At 43.7% G+C, this 21932-nt stretch overlaps 1 protein-coding gene across 5 annotated transcripts; it reads left to right on the top strand.

The window, feature by feature from the left end:
- The first annotated feature begins 10286 nt into the window (after positions 1–10286).
- On the top strand, positions 10287–21911 carry klhl21 (kelch-like family member 21). Of its 5 annotated transcripts, none has more exons than XM_076042426.1 (5): positions 10287–10433; positions 16134–17227; positions 18262–18667; positions 19043–19115; positions 20064–21911. In XM_076042426.1, exons 2-5 carry the CDS (start codon positions 16201–16203, stop codon positions 20394–20396), a joined length of 1839 nt encoding a protein of 612 aa, XP_075898541.1. In that variant the 5' UTR covers positions 10287–10433; positions 16134–16200; the 3' UTR covers positions 20397–21911. The 5 variants fall into 5 exon arrangements, with proteins under 5 accessions (XP_075898541.1, XP_075898544.1, XP_075898546.1 ...); XM_076042429.1 differs by lacking the exon at positions 10287–10433 and adding an exon at positions 10555–11016; XM_076042431.1 differs by lacking the exon at positions 10287–10433 and adding an exon at positions 13072–14068.
- The last annotated feature ends 21 nt before the right edge of the window (positions 21912–21932 follow it).

The following is a 21932-nucleotide window of genomic DNA, read 5'->3' as shown; positions in this document are numbered from 1 at the left end:
AGAATGACAGAATGTTTTGCTAGAGGGGAGAAGCTTGAGAAACGCTCCAGTGCAGACGAATGCAGCCTCCAGCGCTTTCTTGCCATTCGAGAAAACTATCTCTCTGACTTTGAAGGAGCACAAGGCATAAATGTTTAGGTGGTTAATACTCTAAACTAAACAACGGCCTGGAAAGGTAACCGCATTACTGTGGCTAGTCACCAGTCTGTCCAAATGTGTATTGTCATGTATCATCATTATCAGTGTTTCTGCTGATCTGCAAATACCTTGAAATCATGTCTTGGTTAGAAACGATTCCGTTGATGTGAGATCAGGTGGGACATGAGAGAAACAATGAATAGCAAGAATCTCTTGCGGTATAATGAAAGTATAGGTTGAGGAACATTTGATAACAAAGAATTTAAGCAAATTGACTTTTATATTTCAAAATTATGGCTCTGGCATAAGTTATGAATAACTAAAAAAAAACAACGTATTATTTACTCAAATAAGAAGAGCCCATAGCTACAGATACAGGGTTAACCGCGCACATCTAAGATACCTTTTTTTAGACAAAGCGTACAAACGTCACTGAGAATTTAATGAGGTATTCTTACATTTGTAGTAAAAGCCCTCAAGGTCTGGTCTCCTATGGACTCAGCCACGATGGCACAACGTCCTTCTTTAGATCCTCTTCACATAAAATTGGTCTTATATTCTGCATTAAACCAATGTTGGACTTTTTAAAGAAAATGCTCTTTGATTGAGGAGACCCTGGGGCCCTTTATTTAACTATTTCACAAGATGATTTTTTTTTTTAAGAGTGCAGGATAATTGTGTTCAAGCACCAATCCAGTCAGCCACTGCTGCAGGCGCAGCTCTTTGTTTCGCTAATAATCAGTTGATGTCGTCTTCTGCCCACCACTACCCAGTAATCTCCCTCCATAATAACCCAGCTGCCTCAGAAATGTGGCAGGAGGCAGAGGCCCCCCAAACGTAAGCGCCTTTAAGGAGAGGGAAGCAAAGCTGCTCTTCCGAGACAGGCCTTCCAGGCTTTAATGCCTTATTATTGTCCACACACGGAACCAAAAATGAATAGTTTTATCAGCAGGGACTCTGCAAAGTTTATGTCCAATATTCCATGTATGAAATGAGGGGGGAATAGAGAGAGAAAAAAAATCACTATTAGTTGTTCATTTATTGTCCATCTTAAATTTCAGGAGTATTTATAAAGGCAGTATTATATTATAAATATTATTGAGGAAATTGTGTAAACATTTACAAGGAACGTTGAAGCGCACGAGCATGAAGCCCAACGACAAAATCTGTGGCTCTTTACAAGTAGGCATATATTTCTGTTGAGCATTTTATTTGGATGAGGATTTGAAGCTTTTTCATTTTGCTTTTATGACTCATACTAGTCCCCGAGTTAGATTAAGTGCATGTAATGAGCCATAGCCACCCACAAGTGGGAGAGAGAGGGAGATCTCTGAGGGGCCCAATCAACAGGGGGGCCCAAGAACAAGAGCAATCTTAATCATGTTTGTTCTATTAATAGTATTATTTTTTATATAAAGAAAATCGTAAACATTTCTGCGTTATTTTCATGGCATTTATCTGGTGAGGGGAAAACGTGTTTTATCTAAAACGTCAAAATCTTTTTTCTTTGCAAAAATGTGCTATGATCTGCATGTAATGAGCTGTTTCCAAGGAACTTAATATTCTTCTAAAGAAAATGAAACGGAATGGAATGAATGAGCTGACAAGAGCTCTCGGGGCAAATTTGTAAAAAAAAAACAAAAAAAACAAAAAAAAACACGTCACATCACGACACAGCCAAAATGTAGAGCGGAAATGTCAACCACTTGCTTAAACAGGGGGGATGTTTATAAAAAAAAATCTTTGTTCTTCAGTAATTTTGTTTTTACTACTACTACAACCCAAATGGCGTAATACAAAATGAAACATTACAATTTCTCTGTGTGTTTTAACCTAAATTCAAATTTTATTGAATTCAATATAGTTTCATTTTGCTTGCATGTTGTAGCCACACACAACTCCACCCTGTGGATCACACCTCTGCTTGTCAATGTGGCCAGACAGGACAAGGGGGGAATAAACTGTCCTTCTTTGCACATGCCCCCATCTTTTCTTCATGGTTCCTGCACAACAGTTGTCTTTGGTTGTCTTTGTACAACACAGGTGACAAACTAGCAACCTGAACATGTCAGAGAACCTGACTATCTTGGTTAACAGCAACAAGCAACTGGCATGAAAGACCTTTGTAAAGCCTTGCCCACCGAAAGTGTATGTCATTGTGTGGTCCAGTTGACTTGATTGATTAAAGAGGGCCAATAGCTTGAAGAATCATTATTAAAGCGAACAATAACGAATACACTCTCGCACTTTAAAGTATTTGCTGCGGCCTTAATTAAATTCACTCTTCGCAAATAATATGGCGCTTAACATCCTCTGTATTGCCGCTTTGATGGTGTCAGTGTGTGCCTCTATAGCCCCCGGCCGTCTGGCACTCATGCGTGGATTGTGTGACAGCGTGATTAATTGTGTTGCGTTTCGGGGGGTAAACTAAAGTAGCTGATGGATTTTCGAAGAGTCCACTGTAACTGTGAGAGAGGAGGCGACAAAAAATGACGAATGAAACCGCGGAAACACACCGCGGCTTGAAAAGGCTGTTTAGCGTTCGTTTGGAAATGCTGCATTTCTCTAAAGAACAAATCATTTCTCATCCTTTATTTAGGCGCTTTGATGGGTTCTGAAATGGCAGCATAAACTCTCTTGGCCACATTCAGTTTCAAAGACCTAAAAGACATGTCTGGCCTTTTTACTGTCGATGGAGGGAGAAAAGAGACGACCTTGCAAACTCCAACTGCTTCTTTCAAAGCGTGCACTCAGCGAAATCTGCCCACAGAAGAAAATATCCACAAGTTGTGTCCGACTCATCAGTTACTGATTGGATTAGACTGCATATGATCACGTAGGCAGCGAGCACGGCACAAGCAGGGATGGGTGTGGGGTTGCGAGGTGGTATGGGGGGCGGGGGGGGGGGGGGGGGGCTGCCTTCACAAATTATTAATCACAGTAAACCAACTCTAAAGTGTTTTTTCTCCAGAGAATGCAACAGCAACAGAACGGGAAGAAAAACATCCCAACGTATGAGACGGAAGAGAGGAAACACTGCAATATATCGCAAGCGAATGAGAGAATGAACACATTTCAATCTTTCACCCTCTAATCTCACTGCGGACAACTGATTGGATTTATGATCATTCGGTGCAATTTAGTTTTCTTGTTCAATTTTCAGGGCAAAACGGCTCAGCTGCAAGACAATTGATAACAGCCGAGACTCACGGCTCACTGAACATGAATGAGGATTTTCTTATTTTTCGCTATTTTGCTGTGATTGCATCGTGGCATGCAAACACGACGCAGATGAAATGTCATAATGCTTAAAGACAGAGGTGGCCTCGATATGTAACTTAGCGTTAAGCGTGGCGTAGCAGTTTGCATGTGGATACAATAACTAAGAACAACGTGATTAACAGAGGATTTTTTTTTAGACTGCATGCGTACACACAGAGTGAGAGAGAGATTGAAAGATGCTCTTTATGGCACACTTGACAGCACATGACCGAGGTAACAGAGCGCTCACTCGCTCGCTGCACAAACAACAAATAAATGTGGCTCATGCGGATCACCTTTGAGCGCACGTGCACCCATTACACTGCTCCAGCACGTCCCCGTCCCTGCATGATACACATTACGGCCGCAGCAAGACGCTGAGCCGCAAAAATAAATTTCGAGTGTGTCCGAGGGAGAGAAATGGCTGCAAATTGACCAGGAAGAAACACTGCAATAACAAATAGAAATGGCTTTGGGGTGGCCAGCAGGGGAGTTGGAAGACCGCGCCACCGGTGGGAGTTCTGCTACTGACTTCTCTCGGCCAGCCAGTGGCAGGGTTCTGCCCAATAGAACGTTCACACAAAAGGTAAACACAAATGTTAACGCATTAAGTCATTGTTTGAACCAATCATGCCATCAACACTCGACATATTAAGCTAGTACAGTGACCACTCAATGTGGAAGCTCAATGAGGATGTGGCTGTAACAGTAGCTGCGTTTCCATTACAGTTTTTTTACAAAATAAAAGCCATATTTCTAAAATTTAAACAAAGTAAAATTGTGATTTGCAGGTGTTTCCATTGAATGGTGTGAAGCGTATAAGCCGTGATTCATTTATAGCGATATTTAGGTTTTGTGCAATAGGGGTATATTGAAGCAGCTACTGTCTGCATGATGATTTTAGATATGCATTAATGTGCAAAACACTTCAGCCCTTTTATCACTTAGATATTGTCAAGAAACTGCTTTTACATTACGCTGGCTTGGACGTTATCACTAAGATTTCAACTCTGAACATTTGCCGCTACCTCTGGTTTACATTTATTGGCTTTGGTTTCAACGGCCACTGGCACATCAGGGCCGTAACATAGGTCCCCTAAATAAGCTGCCTCTGCTTTTACTTTCACCTTACACGCTGAGCAAGACCAGGCAACATTAACACCATGTGCAAAAACCACTCAGCTCCCTCTGCAGATCAAGAAGTGCAGAGTGCGAGAGAGGTTAAGCTCTGACAAAAGAGAGCAGTGGCTCCTCCAAGAACAGGGAAGAAGAATCCACTACGAGAGCAAATCAACAATGAAGGCTTTTCTCAGTGGACAGTGTGTTTTCACCATGGGGGCCATGCGTCATGGGGCTGCAGCGTATGTGAAACGCTGCATTTTGCACCAACAGGAAAACCTCAAGCTGTGGCTCCTGGCTGTATTACAAGTGACACATCTGATTGGGACGGGGAGTTCAGCCAATTACATTCCAAACACTTTCTTGAGGCTCATGGCCCTGATGGATACGCACCAGAAATGGAGAGAATTTTGGAACGGTTCCAGCGAGCAAAGCAGCTGAGCGCTGAGCACACAGGAGGCACATGGGCCGCATCTGGGCTTTCTTGACCAGAATGAAATCTTGATTGGTATCAGTGGAAACACCAGTGTTCATCACAACCCAACTATTTTTAGCCAAAATGAGCTCCAGTGAAAAAATGTCTCATACCCACATAATAAAAACAAACATAAAAAGCAGGTGTGCAAAAACTTCACTGAAAGCTGCAGAACTGTTTTGACACATTTGTTATTGGTGCTATATCAGGTTTCTGATTAGTTTTCACAATCAAATATTCCATCACAAATATTTTTCCACCAAGAAGAAGCAATTATAAACCTTGGAGTAGACAAACTAAATGGAAAGAATAATCAAGCCTGACTATATGGGGAGCGTCAGTCTACGTGTTTCGCCGCTCTGCTGTGCATGTCGGGTGCAGGAAGAGGGCAGCAAGAGCCTTGTTGTGTTGTTGGTTGCTTTCACCGTTTTGATAAGTATAACAAAACGTGCAAGTGAGAAAGTAATAACTCTATAATAATTATATTTTAATTAAAAAAAAACAATCCCATCTTGATGGAACGTTGGTTGACTTGTTTGTGTTTAAACAAAAACATATGACCTGTTAAGCAGCTGTTCAGTGAGCAGCAAAATAAAACCTTCTAAAAACACAGCTGAGGAGTTCTCATGAACTCCAATTATTTACAATATCTTTGCATTCTGTACCACGTTTATATTCCACAATATTTTGGGGGAGTGGCGGCCTGGAGGTTGGAGAAGCAAGGTTGTTGGTTCAAACCCTGTGGACCAACTGGAGATACAGTATGAGTGAAGAAAGAGGCTGCTGCATGTCCCACTTATTACCTCTGAGGCCCCTGGGCAAGGCACTCCCCTTGAGTGATGCATCAGACGGCTGCTCACTGCACCTATAGTGTGTATTAACAGTGCATTGGAGCAGAGGGGAGGGGTTGATTTCCCCCAAGGCGATCAATACAGTAACCTAAAACATCTCATAGTTGAGATTTTACAGTAGGAAATGTTATGTTAGGGACATCACATAGCTCTGACAAATAAAGGCTTTAAATATTATGTTGGAAGTAAAAGTAGCAACACGAGTGTTAAAATGGCACTTAGGTAGAGTAGGAACTATTCAATAACATACAAAATGATATGGCAACATTTGCATGGGGTGTTATTCTTACAGTCTCCAGTGAGGCCGTGCTCTCCTTTGATATCCATCTACCACTGGCTGAGGTGGAAAAAAGAAAAAAAAAATGGACGTGCCCCGCAAACAAAGAGTGAAGCAACCCTGCGCTGTGAGAAGCTTCCACTCCTGCAGAGGGGAATATGACCCAGAATACATTAAATTTGGATTCATAATGGCAGCCAGCGATGCTGAGCAGAGAGTATTGTGTGTTGATTCAAGTTTCTGAATAAACCCCTCCACTGCGCACAAATCAACTTTAGCAGCGCACATAAACCTGAGATGGAGATACAGCTCTTTTCTGTTCTCTAATTAGTATATGCCGAATACAATTCAAAGATTTATGAATGGGGATGAGCTGCATACACATGCAGCAATGAAAATTTGAATATTTGTAGTTACACAAAGCATGTTTTTTTTCCAACTTGTGTTATTATTCTGTTTTAAATCAACAGAAGCTTTGCTGAACAAGCCTTGCAGCAACGTGCCACTGACCGTGTCACAGTGTAGCACGGTAAAGATGAGCTGCTTCAATATTTCATACTGCTACGGATGTTTTGCTTTTCCCTGTCAGCCACAAAATAATGCACCTACTTATTCAACAGGCCCTGGAGGCCTTATTATTGGGCTCTTCAAAACTGTCACCGCGTGGACAGGCTTCGCTGCGCAACGGTAAATTTGGAATTCAATTAACCGAAGCACATCTTGACCTTTGATACCCCGGCACAATATAAGGCAGCCGCTGCTGTAATGTGTTATAAAACAGTGTCCAAGGTACAGCGTTGCAAACAAGTGAGATAATAGATACAACCCTGTGAAGCTGATTGCACTTTGTATCGTTCCGTCTGCCTTCATCAGCGACTTCGCGTTTTTCTTTTTTTTTTGCTTGCTTCTGCTTCTTCTCTCAGTTTAGCTCTCCTCTCATCAGTCAGCCTTCTCTCCACCTCTATTGATCAAACATCTTTCATCACGGGTTTCTTTCACTCACCTGTCCCCAGGGGGATGTATTGACATTCAACGTCTGTTGTATCAATAATTCACACACTGCTGTGCGGTGCCCTTAATATACAACAAGTTCATAATGCATTAGCGCAGCCACTGTTACTGCGGAGTTATTGCAACTGCATCATGGGCGGGCTCCAAAAGTAAATGTGCATCCTCTAATGGTAGCAGCAGGAACAAATAATTCATTTGATAGTGCTCTTCAGATTGAACTCATGGAACAATTTTTTTTTTTTGTATTTTTATTTTAAGGCTCAAGAAACAACAATGAAAGTATAAGTGAATATAGCAGTGAAAAATGTTGCCCATTCTATAAAATATTGCACATCGTATTGCATAAACCATGCCATTACTTGACATAGTAGAAAAAATATACTGCAGTGTTTAATTTATTGCACAGACGATACAAAACTTGAAAGTGCTTCGACCAAGTTATGAGAACAAGGTAACTCTAACAGAATGTTTTTTAGATTGAGATTTCCTTCCTGCAGAAAGGGGAGGAGTTATAAGATTCGATGGCCTAAAAAAAATCTTGCTGTAACATCCACTTTTGACCTGGATGTAACAGTGCATGTGCAGAAGCAGGCATGTGGGTTCTGTGTGTGGCCGCCCTAAAGAGTGAATCTTAATGCACTATTCCACAAATGAATGGGATATTCAAAACCCTTTTTTCCCCCACTGCTGTATATTAGTCACAGTTATCACATGACACATGTTCTGTATAATTACCATCAATAGTGAGGAAACAGCACATGATGATGACAGAGACAAATTGAAAATAGCTAATCAGGACAGGAAGGAGCTCATTTAAATTCAGTCTACCTGTTACTGAAAGATATCCATGCCATTATTAAACAGCAGGAGCTACATTATTAGTTGGCTAACATTATTCCCACTTATAATTATTAGATGTTATATGACATGCAATTGAGCTGAATTGAAAAATAAGATAAAGTCAGGATTTTGTAAATATTTGTCACACCACCAGTCAAAAACATTGTCAATTTTGAACAAGATTCAACAACAATAAGGTCAAATAAGTCATTTTGACAAAGGTTCCTAGTGATTATCTTACTAATAGAGACTTTACGATACATGCAAACCAGTCTCCATGATGAAGCTCGAAGCTAAATTAGACATTGCAGACACACAAGGACAGTTGCGTCCTTGTCCACATTAGAAAACCTGTAAATACACATTGAGGTGCAATTTTATTAAGAGCCAGTATATCGAAAATTAATACTGAGCCCGGTAATTGTTCTACCACACGTCAATGGGATTTGTCGTTCGTTTAAAGGTAAATATCATGTGACTTTGGCTAAACGCTTTAGAATATCTCCATCTAGTGGCAGATTTGATTTTGAAAAATAACTTCAGACAACATAACTAACCCAAAACAGACTTCAAAATACACTTTTTTGCGGAATGGATCAACAAACGTATTGTGATCATACGCTCACAACATGTTTTGATACTTTTTTTTTCTTACTTGCCCCACAACCCTAAGTGCAGGAGGAAGCGGATATAGAAAATTGTTTTTTTTTTCCCGATTTTTTTTTTTTTTGTAACTGTTATTACTGAGGGAGTTTACTTTTGGTGAAAAGAGGAATTAGATTGGCTTTTGAAATTCCCACCTCTTTTTGTCTCTTGTAGCAGGTATAGATCTAAAAGAGAAAAAAAATAGATCCAAAACTTTTGAAACAAAGCATTTTGAAGTTATCAAACCAAAGGTTGCTGGTGATATTGTCAGTATATGTGCTCTTTGTGTACACATAATTAATTGTGTGCTGGCAGTAGCTCTGAATGTGTGCTTTTGGTGTGCAGTTTGAAACGTAGCAAATGTATATAATCCAAATGTGCAAAGTCTTTAAAAACCAATCCATCTTTATGATGCAAGGCCTTGGTTATAACTCTGTTGTTGTGTTAAAATGTGTGATGGTGGAAATCTAAATGTTATGTTAGCTGTGCAAAATGTCAGCATTAATTATTCGAGCGGCAGTGTTCACACAATGTCAGTGTGACCCAAGCAGAAGATGGCTGTCAGCAGTTCCCATGGCTTTACTGTCTTCAGGGACACGACCAGACCAGCTAAAGTTCATCTGCAGGTCACTACTAATTGCACTGCTAGGGGTGTTTTACTCTTAACTTTTACATTCGAGGCATGAACCCCCTCTGAGGGAAGAGCTCAAAGGCAGACGTAAGCCTACATGTGAATCCATAGGATGAATTCCAAGCATTTAGATGAATAAAACATTTGGGATAACCTCTGAAGAGCAACAATGTCTCACTGTTCTAACTGATTGCCAGGTTATATGTCTTTTCGTGTGAGCCATATGTGTTTAACTCCTCAGTCCATCTTGGTCCAAAATTCATGCATGGATTAAAAAAAAGAAAAAAAAGATGATGATTAAAGTTGTGATGAAGAGTGAAGGAGGAGTACAGGAGGTATATCCCCAAGCTAACATTGGGCCAGCTCCAGTTTCTTATGTTCTTTAACGTTGACCAGTAAGTTGGTAAGTGCTGACTTTCGGTCATACCAAGGTCAGCCAGCAAGCACAGTGAAGGACGGATGTTGACATTTCACAGCCCAAACTGTATAGCATATGTAGGCAAGAAGTGGAAAGAGAAGAAAATAGTACACTGAATCATGGAATATGCTATAAGAGACTCCTCTTGGCTATGACACAAGAAACCTAGTTGAGAGGTGCAATGACTTGGACAATCATCAAATGCAATATGTCATTGTAGGAGTCAAAAACTCAGAATTACACCATCAGAACACCTCTACTCCATGTCAAAGCTACATCAAAAATGATTTTTGTGACTGTCTTTATATTAAATATATGTTTGTATTTATCAAGGTCATGGCATTAAAAAAAACAAACACGTTATGTCCACATTAGACAGCAGATGGATAACTTTTATGTTTTATATTGTGTTGTGTTTAATCACATGCTTGTTTCAACTAGAGAGATACAGAGAGGGAAAATTGATGAAAGACACAAGTGAGCGTATTAAATGGTCATTAATTTCCTCCTGCACATCGGACAATGGAGAGCAACGTTTATCGGTACTTCAGAGGCTCCTTAAATGTCGTTTGAGTGACTATTTACGAGTGGAATATGGAATTTCCAACTGGACATGAACGCAACAGTCGTTCGCCCGTGGTATCATGGCGCTGGATAGGCCGACGGGATCCACGGAACTAAACTTCCATGTCAGCTCTTCCATGTATGTGCGGATGTAATGCGTCACACTCTTTAAAATCTAGAATGTTCGTCGACGGAGTATAATGGTAAGTTGCCGTAAAGAGATTCGGTGTGTTTCTTGAAGCTGTATGATGTGTCCCGGCTTGGGAACAGAAGGCGTACCGTTATCACGCATGTCAAAAAAAAAAAAAAAAAAAAAAAAACCAACACCGTTTTGTTTCAGACTCGTGTTGAAGACATGACACACTCGAAACCACCCATTAAGAAGCGAAGCTGTCACGTTGTGTTGATAAAGCTCACACGACAGAAGTTAATAAGGTTTGGTGTTTGTGTCGTTAGCATCTCTCTCTCTCTCTCTCTCTCTCTCTCTCTCTCTCTCTCTCTCTCTCTTGCTCACTCTTAAAAGTGAAAATCAGAGTGACACGAAGGTTGGAATGAATTTAAAGCTTAGCTGTGAATTTTAGCCAAGTGTTAGCAGCTTTGGCAGTTCCAGGTTTGAGTATCTTGTGTTTTGTGTGCCAGACGTGCCTCTGTGGCAAGAAACATTCAATTTGACTTAATTGCTGCACTGCGGTTCTATTTCGGTCCGTGTTTGGCCGCAAACGTCCACTCCACTCCGGGCTCCACGTCCTCCCCCAAGGGCAGGAATTGGAGGAATGCAGGGGGCAGGTGAGGGGAGGGGGGGGCACCGTCTGCTGTGTAAAACGAACCCTGGCGCTCCAGTTTATATTCATAAAAAGAAAATGTGGCTACAATCATCCTGGGTTGTTCCGGGGTCTGTTCTGGTGACTGAGGATGAATGATCAGTTTGTGGTAACTTTTACAGTGACTTCGTTAGACGCAGGAAGTTCATTAAAGTGTTCAGTAACTTGGAATCAGTTGGTAATAAATGCAGAAAGTGCCAAGAGAGATGTCAGCCTTCAACTGCATTGCGGGGATATACACTACCAGTCAAGACACAGCTGTTTCTTCTTTATCTTTACTACTTTCTACACTGTAGTTACATACTCAAGGCATCAAATATATGACCAAGATATGTGGATTAATGAGGCAAAAGGAAAAAAAAAGTTAAATACCTCAATATGTGATCTACAATGTAAACAATCTTGCAAATGAAAGAAAAGGCATTAAATCAGAAGTATGTGTCCAAATTTTGAGTGGTAGTGTATATATAAAGAAAAGTACATTACTTCTGTCTCCAGCTTTATACGATGCACAATGTACTACAATATAATTGCCTTTTTAAACGCGGCTGACAAAAATGAAAATGAAGAACGCGAGGCTTTAAAACGTTCTTGTCTCCTCGTCTAAATGTACAGTGATTAAAGCCAGTAGTAACCCAGCAGCAGCCATCAGGAATGATCTCTAAATAATACATAAAAACAAAAAGTAACACACATCTGCTATTCACTCCATTCATCGCCTATCTGAACACCGTTTGCCGCATGACAGCTATGTGCTGCTGGCCCCCCTCTGGGGACAGCAGGATGAGTGCCAGCGGTTGCCTTTTTATGGCCTGGCCGGGCTCAGCTGTGGAGGACGGACGGCGTCTGTGTCACCTTGATCTGATGGCTGTCCTGGCCTGTGAGAATGCACTGAGAGCCTGGCTTTCCAGTTGATCTGACCAACCAACCACACGGTTACGTCAAAAGTAATGATTAATCTAATGTTTATCTCACTGAACAGAATAACACCACCTAAGGTATGTTTCTAATCGCTTTGAAGGTGAAAGTGGCTGTTTGCCGACAGACCGAAGAGTCTCAGTGGCGTGTGGTAGGTTCAGCTGCATCAAAAAATGATTTTCAATGTTTTGTTTATGCAGATTACAACGTTGAACCCTGCGTTTTGTTTTTTAGCAGCAATTCCAACAACACACCAGAAGGGGGCAAACTTGCGTCAATCCCCGCTGAAGACGTAAACTGAGCCAGTTTCCCCCCCTTTGAGTTGTTTACAGTCTGCTGCATCCTGGAAGCCGCTGCAGTTTCATGAAGCCGTCGCCAGAAGTCGTGCTTTATAGAGAGTAAATAAAACCATTACGTGGTTGCAGCTTTGTTATATATGTTTTTAATTGGCACGCTTTGTACTATGTACACTTTGATTCAGCATATTTCAAGCGTTCGCGTTGCAGGCCATATATGTCAGTTTAAATTGCGACATGCATGCATCTATTTCGTTCATAAGGAATGTTATATCTTTCTACTGCAGCAAACAGTGGCCTCGGAGACGTGTCTACTCATCATGCAGCCTCTGTGTTTAGGGAGGCCAAGTTTGGACTTTATTGTTTGGAGATTTCACGGTGGTGGGTCCTCGCAGACATCTGAGCGCAGCTGCTCACTGTTTCTTTCTCACCATAGCGTCCTTCCAAACTGGTACTGTCACTGCCTGGGAATAAACAAACAGCTTTGGCCACAGTGGCCTCATACGATGCTCCAGATTTAAATCATTTTAGTTTTGTGGCGTTGCAGTACTTTTACAAGAGCACGTACGCTTTTGGAACATGCTGAAAACAAGATGCGCGTTTAAAAATATGCTGTGTAACGTCTGCCCAGTTTCAGGCACTTCGACTCAGTGATCTTGTTTAAAGTCTTAAATCCCTTAAAGTGACCTAAAAATAAAAAAAAAAGTTAAAAAAAAAAAATTGCTCAGATATGTGAAAAATTAGTGACTGGGTTGACGGTGATATGTGTAAACTACTTCTCAACACCTATGTTCAGTAATTTTTCTTTATTGTCATTCTCATTGGCCTGTTGCTGCAAAGCTCTCCAGGAACTACGCTGAATCTTACAGACACTTGGTGACAGTGAACAATTCTTCACAACTGTGAAGCACACAACTGTAACAAAGTGAAACACTTTGTTTCCATCAAAGACCTTCGTTTTAGAATGTTGTCAGGCACATGGCTTGTCATTATAGTCAAGACTATGCTAACGATAGCAACAATTGTTAGCATTTACCCACGTGATGCTACAGCTTGAATGTATGAATGGCAGAGGGAAACAGCAGCTTTTGGACCCGGACGACGGAATTCCCCTTGTAATATCACGTAATTGAGCTCATTTCGGGCCTTTTAGATGTTTTGTTTTAGACCAGCAGGATTATGCAGTCAGTGCCTTTAACTACATTTATAGAGTTGGTCTCCGTACTGGGAATACCCTTTCATCACCTGGTTAAAAAACAAACAAACTACACAGCACGCACTCCTGCTCTCTGGGGTTACTTCAGTCCTCTTACTGACAGCTTTGGATATCTTGCAGTATTTTTTCTTTTCTTTGTCCTGAATATAGCTGCAGTTCAGGAGTTCATCCTAGCAGACAGGCTTCTAGTGTTTGGGTAGTGATGAAAGGGGGCCCCTGGGGTCTGTCTCACCCGTAAATGTGCTGTACCGTCAGTCATACACTGGCCTTTACACTGGTTGCTCCGTCACTCGTCACTCACAGCAGCGGTATTGTTTTCACTGGCCGCTACAGCTGCGTCCCTCTCACCTCGCTGCCAACCAACCTTTGCGAATACACATTTCTCTCAGCTATTCTCGGAGCCTGACGGTTCCTCACAAGTTCGTTGGACGGCTTGTCGACTGGAAAATGAAAAGTTTCAAGGTTCAAGTTTGATCCCTCGCTGATCCGTGCTCACCGCCGCCTCGTCGAACCCATGTGCGGAATGTGCGCTCCGTCCTTTGGCCAGAGCACCGGGGGCCTTGGAACAACCTTTAAAACAAATCCGTGTAAGTGGATACTAGTGTATTTTAGGAAAGAATCATCATCTCCGAACACTGACGAGAACCTCAGAGCGCTATTTGATACAGGTTTGACATCAAAACAACAAGTCCAACAAGTTGTATTTTTAGCTGTTTTCCGAGAAGATGTTTCTCATATGTTCATGAGTAACAAACCTCGACTGTAATCCGCAACACAATGTCACATGCAAGTGTGAGCAGCCATAACTGACTTTAAGAAGGTAGTGTAGGTGTCATTTGCAAACCTTACCTGACGCCTGGACAAACATTGGTCTGAAAACCAAAGATACTCAACACTCAACAAATGTTATGTAATAAATAATGTAATGCAGGAAATTGCTCAAAAGGTTTTTAACAAAGAATCAGAGGTGGATAAAGTATTCACATTCTGCACTTAAGTAAAAGTATAGTATATATTTAAAAAAAAAAAAAAAAAAAAAAAAAAAGTACTCAGGTTGTGAAATACTCTGAAACTAAATACTCAAGTAAAGTACAGATACTTGAAAAATCTACTCAAGTCCCACTTCTGCTACTTACCACCAATGATACTAAATAAATATTCAATAGCTGTATCTGCCTCTGACTGTATCACACAGATTCACTGCAGTTTCCCCATCATCGAGGAGCGCAAAACAAAACAAGGGTTTTGAAATATTTCCTCTTTGTGAATGTGTGCTCATGTTTGCATAGTTGTGTCTCGGAGTGTCTCACCACCCAAACTCCATTCAGAATATTATGATGGCCGGGCCCTGTTTGGGTTCTGCTCGGCGAGCTGCTGATGACGAGGAGCTTGCGGCCCTGCCGGCTGCTCTCTGAGACCTCTTACTCACGCTGGGCGACCGCAGAGACGTACCGCTGGTGGGGTTTGGCGGGGCAGAGCGTCGCACTCCTCCTGCCTGCTAGGTGTTCAGACTGTGAATCCCCACCCTCCCCAGCCCCGCTTGGAAAAGGACACCGCTGTTGTATTTATAGCCCGTGAGCACCAGCGAGCTCTCTTTCTTAAGAGCAAGTGAGGTAGCTGGTCATACGCAACAGAGTGGCGCTGAGCTGCACCTCGTGTTGTCCCGGACTTCTGCTCGGTCCTGACAAGGACACATCAGGTAGGGGACAAAAAACAACAAGAACAGCCAGGCGTTGTTGTTGTTGTTGTTGTTGTTGTTTTGTTGCTTCATCTTAGTTCTTACTTTGTTGTGGGTCAAGAGTTTGACGTGAGGTTTTCACTATGCGTTCATAATCAGAAAATAGACGTGACAGGCTTTTTGGATGCATTTTTGTCGTCTTTTCTTCTTTATCTTGATAGATTTCACGTTGTACTCAAGTCTTTGAGTAGAATACAACCTCTTCAGCCAACAGTTTTAGGTATTGTTTACACAGATACACTGATTTTCTACACGTTTAAGACATGTAGAGTTGTGGTAACAACTGCAGCAACTACAGGAGGTCCTGTGACTGAAAGGTTTTTGTGGTTCAAATCCTACTCCATCCCAGTCTCTGTGTTGTTGTTGTCCTTGGACAAGACACTTTACCCACTTTGCCTTGTACGAATGTGGCTGAATGTTTTGTGGTGGAGGGGCAGATTGGCAGCCACGCTTCTGTCTGTCAGTCTGCACCAGGGCAGCTGTGGCTGCACATGTAGCTCACCGTCACCAGTGTGAATACGGTGTGAATGAAAACTGGTTAAAAAGTAAAGTGCTTTGAGAGCTTAGAAAAGCGCTAAAATAAATCCAATTTATCATTAGCTGCATTTCCATCACCCATAGAATTGTGTAAAACCTAATTATCGCAATAAGAACTGGTCATGGAACTTGGAAAAACCTCTCAAATATGGCTAAAAGGTTTTGACGCTCTCATGTGGTAGTTTTTCAGACGTATCACTATAGAGGTGTATCGCAAAATTGCCATGGAAACACTTTTTTTTCACATTTACACGTCAGCGGATGTGACGCACGTGGTCACGTGACCAGTTCACCTCAAGTGAAAATGGAGCATTGTGTTTCACACAAAATTTCACACCTGTTCATCACCTGTTCTTGTTGGTGTGTGTCTGTCCCAGCGTAAAACCACAGTCTGAACACAGCCGCCGCAGAGAGTGAGACACCCGCAGACGAGAGACCGCAGCGATGGAGAAGCCGGCCCTGCAGACGCAGCCGTCCACCCTGCCTTTCTTTGACACCGCACACGCCTTCAACCTGCTGCGGGGCATCCACGAGCTGCGCGCCGAGCGCAAGTTCTTCGACGTGACCCTCTGCGCCGAGGGACGCGAGTTCCACTGCCACCGCACGGTGCTGGCCGCCGCCAGCACCTACTTCCGGGCCATGTTTGCCGGCACACTGCGGGAGAGCGCCATGGACCGGGTGGTGCTGCACGAGGTGTCGGCCGAGCTCCTGGGCCTGCTGGTGGACTTCTGCTACACGGGACGGGTCACGGTCACCCAGGAGAACGTGGACGTGCTGCTGAAGACCGCCGACCTGTTCCAGTTCCCCTCGGTCAAAGAGGCCTGCTGCGCCTTCCTGGAGCAGCGGCTGGACGTGGCCAACTGCCTGGAGATCCAGGACTTTGCAGAGGCCTACGCCTGCCGCGAGCTGGCCGCCAGCGCCCGCCGCTTCGTCCTCAGGAATATCATGGAGCTGGCCAAGGGGACGGAGTTCGAGCGGCTCCCGTGGAAGCGCCTGCTGGAGTTTATGTCGGACGACGAGCTCTGCGTGGACAAGGAGGAGACGGTCTACCAGATCGCCGTGCGCTGGGTGAAGGCCGACCTCCAGCGGCGGCTGCACTTCTGGCCTGAGCTCCTGCAGCAGGTGCGCCTGCCCTTCGTGCGCCGCTTCTTCCTGTTGGCCCACGTGGAGAGCGACCCGCTCGTCTACCTGTCGCCCACCTGCCTGCGCATGGTCAACGAGGCCCGCAGCTTCCAGTCCTGCGAGTACGACCGGCACGACCGCCTCTGCCACCGCATGCGGCCGCGGCCGTCCACCGGGTTGGCCGAGATCCTGGTGGTGGTCGGCGGCTGCGACCAGGACTGCGACGAGCTGGTGACGGTGGACTGTTACAATCCCCAGACAGGACAGTGGCGCTACCTGGCCGAGTTCCCCGACCACCTCGGAGGAGGCTACAGCATTGCTGCCCTCGGAAACGATATGTACGTCTCTGGTAAGTTTCCATGTCGCTCAAATTCTAATGCCAATGTGTTTCATATCAAAGGTTAAGTGTGTAATATATGGAGATCCTTCAGAAGAAACAGCGACATGAAGTGGTTACATTTCAGATTGCAGCGCTCTTTCAGTTACGTCACCTGAGGGACGCTGTACCCTCCCTATCCCGCTTGCCAGTAAACTACGGCGGCCTGCGAGCACCAACCTGGATACCTTGTCCACCATCTTATTTGTTGGTTTAATTGAAGATGCGAGCGTTCGCCCTAGATACGAAACACGCAGTCAGGTAGCTGGATTGTTGATAGACATTTGGTGGTGCAAGCTAACTGGGAGCTCTTGTTCCATGTAAATTCCTATATACAGTATATATAAGAGCCAAGGGTCGGAAAACCAAATGACTCTATAAAAAAATATAAATTAAGCTAAATTTTACAAACTGGACCTTTATGGACCCGTCATGGACCCGTCACTGAAACTTCAGCGCGATCCTGGAAGTGAGGGTCTGGCTGTGGTTATAAATAAACAGCATGAACGCAGTGGGACACGGTGTGCTGCCAGGGCAGCAGCGGAGTCACCGGCATCGTCATCATCTTCCTTCTCAGGCGGTGCATCTTTAAAGCGTTACTCAAGACTCCAGTCGTGGGAAATAAATTTAGCCCAGTTAGCTCAGCTTCACTGTAAAATATCAGCAACAGACTGAATGATTGCATAACCACGAAGAGGCTGTATTTTTGTTTGTTTTCAAGTTTAAACTTTGGTTTTTGGAGGTTTTGATGGACTTTATACCTTTTGCTCTGAGATGATGATCCAACTACAAGTGTATATCCATCCACTGCAGTATGTTAATATATCTTAAAATGTATTAATTTAAGATATGCATCCTGTAATTTAGTAACCGAACTGCATTCAAATCAAATACCAGTTGTAATAAAAATAGTATTATTAGTATTATGGGGTCAATGACCTCAAACTTTTGAACGGAAGTGTCAACACACGCATCCCGCTGACGACACGTTTGCCCTTGACCACCAGGGGGCTCCGACGGCTCCCGCCTCTACGACGGCGTGTGGCGCTACAACTCCAGCGTCAACGAGTGGACAGAGGTGTCGCCCATGCTGAAGGCCAGGGAGTACCACAGCTCCTGCGTGCTGAAGGGCCAGCTGTACGTGGTGGCGTCGGACAGCACCGAGCGCTACGACCACGCCCTGGACTGCTGGGAGGCCCTGCCGCCCATGCTGCACCCCATGGACAACTGCTCCACCACCACGTGCGGCGGGCGCCTGTACGCCATCGGCTGCCTGACCGGGGAGGACGCCATGGCCATCCAGAGCTACGACGCGGGTACCAACCGCTGGTCCAGGGTCAACTGCGGGCAGCTGCCACCGTGGTCCTTCACGCCCAAGACGGTCACCCTCAAAGGCCTCATCTACTTCATCAGGTGACTAGTCACAGATTCTAATGCTTGGAACATGGTTTCATTCACTTTCTGCTCTGCATTAAAGATATTCAACATTTTACTCCAAAAAGCCACAGTCTGAAACCGTCCCATGTCCATAATGATATTCAACAGTCTTAACGTCACAGTATTTAGAAGTGAAAAGTGAGAGACCATGAGTTAGCAGCTTCTTCAGGAAACATCCGTTTCCTGTTTTAATCAAGTAAACTACCATCTGTAGTCTTCTGTGGGTCATTGCATTGAAATCCTCCACGGCTCTTCCAGCTGTGCCTGTTGGAACAGCCAGTTTGAAACCACCTGGAGTCATCAATTCATTGTGGCCGTGCTGTGACTTGCTTGCTGTGTTGCTATTTGCAGGGATGACTCAGCTGAAGTGGATGTTTACAACCCTCAGAGGAACGAGTGGGATAAAATCAGTCCCATGAAACAGGTCTGTATTTCACAGCCCACCCCACTGCCTGCCAGTTCACTTTATTACAAACTGTGTGTCATTTGGGATGAAAAGGTTCCTGTGCCATAATCTGGTGTCCAGATCTCTGTGTAGCCCATCGTAAATCCTGTGGGTTTAATAATCCTGTGGGGCACGTGCAGCATCGCTCGTGTAAGCCAGGAAAATGGTAGGAACATTATTAATAGTTGTCCACCATCCCTTCTAGGGAGATATGAAATTTTCAGAAACCAACCAAATGAACGGTAGAAAACAACGTCTTACTTGTTGATATGTGAAATATCTTAAATAAAAGCCATCAACTTCGTATGAAGGTGGAAATCACTGACCGACATGATTCACCCTGCTGTGTTTCGAGAACTCAGATCTCAAGACTGAAAACAATTTAGTTCTGTTTGTTGTCTGATTCCAGGCTACTATTTTACCATTTCATTTGATGTTGCTCAGTCTCGAAAGGAATTCTGTCTCACTTGCAGGAGCATTTTTCTCAGGAATCAGACTTTTTATTATTATATCGTTTCCCAAGTTTTCTTTTGACCCCGTTTCACTTTATCTCAGGCTGTTTGTTTGTATTGGATTATTCAGGACATTTTAATGGCAACTCAGAAAACATAAAGTGCTGGTTTTCCTGCCTGGTCGAAACCAGTTGTTGTTTCTCCATTTTGGTCCAAACAACAAGCTCAAATACAAGAGTAAAGAAATAAACATCTCAAAGCTATGAGACAAACAGAAAGATAAAAAAAAAATGACCTGAAAGCCCAAAGACAATCGTGTAAAGTGAAAAGTAAAAGAAAATCAGTTAATGGCCTTTAACACTTCATCAGAGGACCAGCGGACTGGGTCGGACTTTAAGTGTGATCAAGTTGGAACCGGTTTTCACGGACAAACACTTGTTGAAGGACTTTTCCTCTTGGCATGTGTCCCCTCCAGGTGCACGTGGGCAGCAGCGTGGCCGTCCTGGGCGGTAAGCTGTACGTGTCGGGCGGCTACGACAACACCTTCGAGCTGTCGGACGTGGTGGAGGCGTACGACCCCGGCGCCCGCTGCTGGAGCGTGGCCGGCCGCCTGCCGCAGCCCATGTTCTGGCACGGCAGCGTCAGCATCTTCCGCCAGTTCATGCCGCTGGTGTCCAGCGCCTTCGAGCCGTCGGAGCCGTCGGAGCTCAACGCCGTGCACCTGCACCGGCACCACCAGCGCCACCAGGCGCTGCACAACCTCAACAACAATCTCAACCAGAACCAGGACGTGAACGCGGCTCACTGAGGCGCAGCCCTCGCCGTTTGGCTCGTAGTTTACCTCTTCATCATCCTCATCATCATGAAGGCAGAGGAGCAGACAGGACGCGTGCGAGTGGGCGGAGCTTCTCCTGGAAGCAGGCCCCCTCCTGATTGTGATTGGGGGCCAGTCACAGGCAGTTTTATTGGAGCTGGTTTACAGAAAGCGTGGTCATGTGACCACTTGTTGATATTAAAATTGTAGCAGGTTGTTTACAAGGAAGAGTGAAAGAAATGGAAAAAAACCCTGCTTTTTTTTTTTTGGCTTCACCTGTTTTTAAAGCAGCAGTTCAGAATGCACATCACTGAAAACTCACTTGAAAGCAACGCCTTGTTGAATTTGCAATGCCCACCTCAACAGTCAAATGTGCGGCGCACGACTGGAGGGCGGAAACAGGTTGTAGGAAATTCAAGTGTCCTAAAAGCATGAAGGTGGCATGTTGAAGTACTGCAGCAGCGTCTTGGTCTTATTGGTCACTGTCCAACTGTTCTGGGCCAGGAGAACACGCACCGTAATCACAGTCAGCTGTTGTTTTAGTCTTTTAATTGTTGCACATTGGTCATTCTACCCAGTAAAGTCCGTATGTTTGATGAAGCTCTTCATGTGAATGCTGTCTGAAAGAGCCTTGTGTGTAGGTAGCTGCATGCTGCAAAATGTTGTGGATTGTCCGATAGTAACAGGTGGCAGTTTTTACATTTTAGACACTACTACAGTTTTAAAACACTAATTTACACCAAATGTCAAAAGGTTGATTTTCTTTTGGGTTCAATGAGGTTGGAGGGAGCTGCCGATGTTGCTCTCTTATCTTCCCTAAAACTGCTGTCAACCTGTGTCCTGTGTCATTGGAGCGTCATACTGAAGAAGCAGAGACACAAATATTTGGTCAAAAAACGGTCCACATTCCTCAATAGCAGCACACGGTCGATATCTAACGCAGGGAAGCAGGACTTTCAAGACGATGTTTGTGTGTTACTGCAGCAAAATAATAGCATGAATTATTATTTTTTTCATCTGCATTTGTAAGTTGCGCTGCACAGCAGAACCCGAAATGGAGCTTCCTCAGCCTTTAGAACAGCCAGTCAAATGTGCACGAAGGATTTTCTCTGTGAACCGTATCTATTCATGTTTTGTACAATTATTTATGGGTTTAACACGCGACCGGTCTTTAATCCCAACTGGAAGTGCTGCAGAATCTCAGTTTGTTCCTATATAACATGTCGTTTGCTTCGACCGTAATAGTATGTTTGTCGTGTTTCACGGTGATGCTAATGCATCGTTGCATTTTTATTTTTACAGTTTCCAAACTAACTGAATGCGGTGTATTCTTAACTTTAGGTACAGAGTTTGTATCATGTTTACAGTGTGGTTCGCATTATATATTTCTTAAAAAGACAAAGGATGGTACAACAGATGCAGATGTGTTTCGAAAAAAATGCATTGAGTTTTGTAATAGCCAGCGTACTCCAATGTGATGTATGATAAAGGTGAATATTTGAAGGTAAACCGCTGAGCTGTGTGCTTTCT

This window comes from Nelusetta ayraudi, unplaced genomic scaffold, assembly GCF_046127955.1.
Source record: "Nelusetta ayraudi isolate G7.1 ecotype Tasmania unplaced genomic scaffold, CSIRO-AGI_Nayr_v1 ptg000070l, whole genome shotgun sequence".
NCBI lineage: Eukaryota > Metazoa > Chordata > Actinopteri > Tetraodontiformes > Monacanthidae > Nelusetta > Nelusetta ayraudi.
The sequence above is the reverse complement of the archived record's forward strand: the minus strand, read 5'-3'. Positions and strand labels throughout refer to the sequence as shown.